At 49.5% G+C, this 7,621-nt stretch overlaps 1 protein-coding gene across 1 annotated transcript; it reads right to left on the bottom strand.

Moving 5' to 3' along the window:
• Positions 1–268: 268 nt before the first annotated feature.
• Positions 269–6,893, bottom strand: LOC131571590 (serine/threonine-protein kinase PAK 1-like; the record flags this gene model as incomplete). Its single annotated transcript, XM_058824370.1, has 5 exons — positions 269–394; positions 4,611–4,807; positions 5,208–5,307; positions 6,007–6,124; positions 6,787–6,893. Coding segments are annotated over 5 exons (648 nt in total), but the record flags the coding sequence as incomplete, so codon positions are not given.
• Positions 6,894–7,621: the final 728 nt, after the last annotated feature.

The following is a 7,621-nucleotide window of genomic DNA, read 5'->3' as shown; positions in this document are numbered from 1 at the left end:
GCTGGAATGCTTAATGGATGACTAATTACCCCTTGCCAAGTAATCTGGACTTTTTAGGGGCAGCATACTTATCTCTCAAAAATTACTCTAGAGATATTCTTAAGAAAATTTTGAAGAAAGGCTCATACACCCACATTTCAACGCAGTTGCTGTGGGTTTGATAAATGAAATCTGCTTTAATGTCTTGATTTTCCTAAAGATTTGTGGGGGTTGTTTTTAACACAGGCATGCATGCATGCTAAATTTGAGAATCTAAGGTAAGGTCTTTTTATAGGGGATATGGAAGAGACAGGTCTTCAGCCAGCAATATGTCAGTGAGAGACAGCTGAGCGATGATTACTGAGAAGAAGAACAGCCCTGCAATAGAGGTGTGAGCTGCATTGAACAGCGCTTGCTGTGGGCCAGAGAGCACAAAGCAGGCTGGCCTGGTGGGCCTGAATATTCCTGCCAAACACTCTGCATCTCACCCCTTTGCTCGGGCTCAGTGCAGAACTGCAGGATTGCGGGCGCTTCCTCCCAGAGCTGCGTGAGGCGCTGGCTCCTGCAGATGTGCCCTGCCAAGCTGTCCCGGCCTCACGCTGGCCTCGCTTCCCCTGGCACAAGAGCTGGGCCTGAAGGAGGCTGCCCTGTGCTCCAGCCTGCCGAGCAGCCCGGCTCCCTGCCCCAGTGCCCAGAGTGCTGCACACACTGCTGACCTTTGCCAGGAGTTGCAGGGCAGCCGGCAGAAGAGGAGGAATCTTCAGGCAGCCCAGCAACCCTCGGCTGCCCTTGATCTTTCTCTGCTCCTGGGCACACTCCAGACGGCCAATGCCTCCAGGCTGGGCTGTGCCCAGCACGGCTGCGCTTCCCCTCGGCAGCAGCCAGCTGCCACCTGGGCTCTGAGAGCGGAGGATTCGCCCACTGCCGGGAACAGGCACCCAGGGCCCGGCTGCTGCCTCTTGCAGCTCCAAGGGCCTCCTTCCAGCCTGCCTCTGCCGGGGCTCAGCCTGCTCCGGCCTGTGCCGGGGCTCTGCTGGGGCTCCACCCCAGCCAAGGCTGGGCCCGCTCTCACCTCACAGGCGCTGACAGCTCTGCACCACAGGAGACCTTCCCGAGCACCCTCTCTGATCTTTCTGCTTTCTCAGTTGAGCAAGGCTCTCCTGCAGCCAAAGAGATTATTGCATTTCGGGATACAAATCCAAGTGGCAGGAGCCCCAATGTTCTCCAGTCACAGCTGAAGGCCTGCATCTGCACAGGGTGTTGGGCTGCCTCATTCTTCTTTTGGTTTTGACTTCAAATGCCATTGCCCTTTCTGCCTCAAATAGAAATACCAAAGCTGGCCAAAAACAGACCAGTGGGCCAGATTCCAAAGGCAGTGTGGTCTGGAGAGGATGAATGAAGAACATCCTTCTTCCCCACTTTCACACCATGTCAAAGACATTGTGTCACTTTCCACCTTTAAGAAACAACAGACAATTCAGAAGAAATTCTTGAGCGTATTCGCAGAGTGAGAAGGAAGGGAATCTTCAAGGTGACTTGTGGTTTCAGAAACTGTATTCATTTCCAATCCTACTCTGCACTCCTATCAGACAATCCTACTCTAACCCTAACCCTAATCTTAATCCTAATCCTAATGCTAATCCTAATCCTAATCCTAATCCTAATCCTAATCCTAACCTACAATCCTACTCTAAAGTGGTTGACGAATAAATGGTCCTGATGTGATTGTCACATTCTTGTCTCCCTCCTCTTCTTCACTGAAACAATCAGCGGCACCAGGCTGGACGCAGGCTCAGCAAATGTTACAAATGGATGCTGCCCAAAGGGAAAAAAAAACATATCAACAAATCAACAACATGACTTTACAAGCTCAGTGCTTCATAGGATTCCTCTGTCTTATAGAAGGATGCAGGAACAGGACCAATGGGACCATCTAGACCTCCATCTTTATGCGCCAGACTTAGCCATCACAGGCAAATGTGGCCCAGAATCCAACTCATCCATTTATCCAGGTGTCTTCATCTTGCTAGGATTTTTGCCCTGCCAGTGCTCTAGAAATGGTGCTTTCTGTCCTTGGAGTTTCTTCTTTTCAGGTATCTCTAAAGCCTCACACTGGTCCCTCTCTTTGAAAGACAGGCACTGTGCTGATTCCCACAGGGAGACAGAGCAGTGGCTACCTTTCCATGCCCTGCCCCTCGTGTGCTGGATGGCACCTTCCTTCCCAGCAGGGCCAGCCCAGTGGCACTGGGCCCTGCAGTTCCCTCTCTGCCACACAACCTGGCACTAACCCTGGCACAGTTCCTGTCTGCTTGAGCATGGCAGGCAGCAGATGGGGCTGGTACAAGTCCCTCCCAGCTCTCCCTGTTTGCGTAGCAGAAACCTCTAAGGGTGGGCTGGGGAGCACAAACCAGGGCCCCCAGGAGGCTCACAGTGAGCACCCCAGGACCCCTCCTGCCAACAGCCAAATCTCTGACCCCTAGGCTGGGACTGGCTTCCTTGGGTTCCTGCACCACCATTTCATGTCTCTGTACCCTGCATTGCTCTACTTCAATTCTTTTGCCATTAGATAAAACTGAGCACCCCACCAAATGACAAAAGAGGGCGACCAAAACAGCCAGAGGAGCTCTCTGACTCAGGAAATGCAGAGAGAGGTGGAGTTACTCAGTTTTGTGAAGAACAGGCCCCAGGGAGACTTTATTGCCACTTTCCAAGACTTCAGAGTGGCTTTGAAGAAAGTGAGGGACATATTTTTTAACAGGGCCAGTTACAATAGGATGTGGGTGAATATTTTTAAACACAAACAGGATCTAATCATAACTTGTTTACTCAGAGCATGGTGTGACTCTGGCACTGGTTGCCCGCAAGAGCTTTTAGGAGCCCCATCCCTGCAACCATTCCGGCTCCAGTGGGAAAGGGCTCTGAGAAACCTGATCTCTTTGAAGATGTCCCTGCTCATTGCAGGATACTTTCACCAGAGGACCTTTACAGGGCCCTGGCAGCCCAGCCCAGTCTAGGATTCCTCATCATTTTCATTTGAAGAGCACCAAGAATGGAGGTGAGGAGGAAGGGGGCTCATCTGATGCCTTGGACTTGAGTGGAGGAGGAGCCCATGCCTCAGAACCTGTTTCACCTGCAGCCCCTTCCCATTTTACCTGCAGGAGCTCCCTGGCAGACCAGCGCTGCTCCTCGTCTGTCTGCAGGCAGCAGCTCAGGAAGTCACGCAGGCAAGGCGAGAATCGGTTGGGCTGCTGCAGCCGTGGGGTCCCTACTGTGGCTATCAGTTGTGTAGCCTGGAGAAAAAGGAGACACCAGGCTCCACTTGCTGCTTTCACATCTCTAAGTGCTCTCCCACCTCCCTTTGTTTAACCTCTGTTCTTCAGTGGCAGTTTCTGCCCTGGCAGAGACCCAGAGATCATTTTCCTTTACCAACCAGAAAACCCAAACCCGATGCAGCCACAGCTTTTCCACCATCCCACAGATCTTGCCTTGGCAGCTGATTTCATTGACTGTGCTAGTTAATAGGAACTACATCAGTAAACGCACATTTGCTTCCATAAGGATTCAGCTTGAGAGGCTTTTTGGAAGAGGGACTGTGCTATACAAACTAATTTCAAGGGTTACTACATGAAAGGCATGTCTGCAGTGCTTGTTGGTCCTTTAAGCCCACGTGCCCAAGAACAAAACTCATCATACCTTTTGTGCTTTTTTTGAAAACAATGGTAATTGGAAGGAAAGAAAGGGAATCCATCAATTAATCCCCAGGTAAGGAAATAAACATTTGCAATCTCATCTTTAACAGAGACACATTTAGATGCCTGCACAAATGTATTGGGATGAAAATTGCTGCTTGGGCACAAACGAGCCACCTGCAGCTCTGTCTCAGCAGTCTGAAAATTGCAGCTTCCCATTTTGCAGCAAAAGAAAAACTGTCATGGTCAGAAGAAGGAGAGGTGCCATCCCTATGGCCACCCTCTGCTCATTTGGCTACTCAAGTCAATGCATTAATGATAGGCCCATGCCAGAAAGGGCCTGGAAAGAAATTGGAGGTTTTGGCAGGCTCTCCGCATCACCAGGCTCTGGCTTGGTGACACAGAGAATGTGCCTTTGGCTAGGAGAGAAACACAGTGACTGAGTGTTTCAGCAGCACTGTACAGGAAGCAGAAGAGACTCAGTGGCCTTTACACTCTCATGCCCAGGTTTCAGGCATGTTTCCCAGTGAGAAGAAACTGTACAGGGAGTTAGGTTCATCTCTAAAGACCACAGTTTTAGAAACTTTGTTGGGTTTGTGTTGCCTTCCTTCATTTCTGGAAAGATAACAGCAGTTGTCAGATGCTTCTTTTCTGCTATTAAGGCCATCTCCACAGCCAAAGGACTGGAACCACTTAAAAGCCAAAGGAAAGTGTTGCCTGAGAAGAGAGTTTGTTTGGAGTTTGTTTGCATGTGGTAAGGCTTGAGTTCCCCCACTGCTGAAACCAAAACTACAGCAGATGCTGATGTGTTGCAGGCACATTTTTAGGAGGGGACCTTGGTGGAAGTAGTTCAGGCAGATGGCAATGGGCTTTTGCCCGATGGCACGCAGGACAAGGGACAGGTGAGAAAGACAGTGGGATCAGTGAGTATTTGCTCCTTACCGTGATGGGACTTTGGTTCCAGTAGGGAGGTTCTTGTTCGATCATTTCAATCCCCACGATTCCAAAAGACCATATGTCCACTTTGGGACCATATGGTTGACTTGTCAGCACTTCTGGCGCCAGCCACCAAGGAGTCCCGACTACCGAGCACCGTCTGCTCTGCTCAGGGCTGAGCTGAGCAGAGAGGCCAAAATCACCTGAGGAGAAAGCAAAACTCTGTTTCTATTTGAATTCTGTGCAATTAGGAAAGCAAGCCAAAGAATTGCCCAGTAGAAGTTGGAAAATGTGCTGTTGAATCTCCTGGCATTGGCGACTTTTAAACTCCCCCCATTTTTTACACTGTCGCCAGTAGTGTCTTTTGTTCTTTGGAAGCTTTAGACTTGTAACTCCCTCCCTCTGGAAGGGACACACACAGAGCAAGGCCACTCTTGACTGCTTGTTCCTTGTCCTACCTCTGTGCACGTTGCAACTGTGCCCTCAGCTCACAGCGGGTGTCCCTGCGCTGCCACCAGCACCATTTAGGGGAGCTGGCTGTCACTCCAAGCAGCCCCACACCCACATCCCTGGAATGCTGCTCCTGACCAAGAATACACTGACCCAGCTTGACAGAACCATCGGTTCTGAGAAGGATGTTGTCACTCTTCACATCTCGATGGATCACATGGTTTGAGTGAAGAAAATGCAGTCCTTGCAGGCACTGAGAGAGAAAACAGAAAGAGGAGGGCCAAAATGAGTGATGTGATTTCATCCCACAAGAAAGGCAACAAAGAATCTAAAAGATTCCCTCTGCAGGGGAATGGGCAGTAATGGCAGAACACAGTGCCACTGAGAGGAAGAGCTTGCTGCTCCAGCACTTGAAGAGCAGGACCTTTCTGAGGAAAGGCATGTCAGCTTCTGAAAGAGCAACAGCACCTGCTGTTATAAACTGTGCCCTGCAAACCAGCCAGGATGACTGCTGCTGCAGTGCATGTGCTCAGAAGCAAAGAGCCTTTTGGCTGCACTCCTGTCCTTGTATGCTGAGGCCTGAGAGAAACGAGTCTCTCTCTTTTTTCTTTGCTGATCATTTCAAATCCTGCCACCAGCACCTTTGCTTTCACAGGCAAGGAATGCAGTGAAGACAGACTCCAGGCAAACATTTAGAGAGGCAAGGTGGAGAACAGCAAATACAAATACATGAGCCAGAGCGAGAATACAACAGCAGGAGAGAAGAGTACTGGCACTGAGTACAGGGAGTGCAGGAGCACTGGCAGGCCTTTCACTTGAGATGCTTTTTCTTGCCCATAGCACACCAGCAACACAGAACCAAAGCTTGGCACAGGAAATCACTGCAGGTCTGAGCCCCTGTTTCCCAGACAATCCTGCCCAAGCCCTTGGAAACACAGATGGGATTGCTGACCTCCCGACTGATGGCTGCTGCCTCATCTTCATACAGAGCGGTCGTGCTGAGGATATCGTTCAGGGTGCCTCCCTCCATGTACTCCAGCACCAGCCAGAGTTCCTCACCCACAAGGTAGCTGAAAGAAGGAAAGAAGGCCGTGGAGATGAGCATGCATGGCTACGTTGATTTTTGCCTCCAGGTTTCTTACTTCCAAATGCCTTTGTGACAAGGACAGAATCATAGCAATAGATATTCCCTCTTGGCTGTGCATTGTTTGCAATCTGTGCAGTCTCAAGGAGATAAGCACAGCTGTGAAAAAGGAGATGTCTTAGATGGCTAGTGAGTGAAAAATGCAGTTTAGAAACAGCCCAGATAAAAAACCTGTCAGGCATGGTGTTTCTGGAAATAAGCACCTAGTCTTCCTGGCATGCCCAGCAATGGCAAAGAGTGGCAACAATCCAAGGGAAATCCATTTTAGGACAGTTCATCAGCACTTCAGAAACTTGAAAAAATCAATCCCAAAACTATGTGGAGGCAGTAAACTTTGAGGCTGATGACTAAGGAAGATACAGCTGATCCAGATTTTGAATAATTTTGGAATAATTTTCAAACTAGGTGTGCCAGGGAAGACTCATGCAGAAGGGATGCACTCTCTTCTCATCCATTGGAGATGAGTAGAGAGATATGAATAAATAAAAATTAACAGCTTTACTATCTGCCACTGACCAAAGTGGGTTTTTAACCTCTTATGTTTGCTGTATGTAAATGCACACATGGGATAAGACCAGAACCACTCACCTGTCTAAAAAATTCACAACATTGGGACTCCTGTACCTCTTCATGATTTGGATTTCATTAATGCTTCGTTCCATCCTTCTCGGTCCTTGAAGATTTATTTTCTTTATGGCCACCTAAAATGACATTGAAAATCAGTAACTTGAGCAGTTGGTGGCAGGAGACAACAACGCACATGAAGCGAGTGATTTTGCAATGATACAGCTGAGCTGTGCCAAACTGCCTTGTGATTAGGCACTGCAGTAATTAGGAACTGACATTCCAACAGCCCATTTCTCTGCTCCCTTGGGAGCCAGTTACAGAACATGTGGGGCCGCTGACATTTTGCCTTGTCCACTTGGTAACAGTTGTGTCTCAACTATCACCCACAAACCTCTGACCACACTCTCTGCTGCTCTTTCTAGGATTCAGAAGAAGTAATCCATGCCTTAAGACTCTGTGGATCCATCTTGGGCAATGGGCAGGGCTTAGGGCTTTTAGGGCACTTGCAGATCTCTCCCTATGTGCAATTGCCAAGTGCAGCACTGCAGGTGGCTAAGGAACTACCAGTAACTTTCCGATGGATTTGCTGGCAGCCAGAATCAAGAATTCAGGACTCTGAAGCTGTAGCCCCAAAGAGCAGGGAGGTGCTCTAAGGCACCACCTTTGTTTTAGCAATGGAGAGCGAGTGAGCGCGTCCTTGTCTGAAAGGAAGCGCTGCCCTGCGTGCCTTCCTTCCGGCAGCTGAGGAGGACAAAGTGCCAAATGTATTTTGCAGGCTGGCACCAGTCTGTGCTTCTTGTTCCTTTTCAGCACGGCTCTAGCCAAGCTCCAGCCACAGCTCACACCAGAGGAGAGC

Source organism: Ammospiza caudacuta, chromosome Z, assembly GCF_027887145.1.
Source record: "Ammospiza caudacuta isolate bAmmCau1 chromosome Z, bAmmCau1.pri, whole genome shotgun sequence".
Classification (NCBI taxonomy): Eukaryota; Metazoa; Chordata; class Aves; order Passeriformes; family Passerellidae; genus Ammospiza; species Ammospiza caudacuta.
This window is presented reverse-complemented; position numbering and strand designations above follow the sequence as displayed.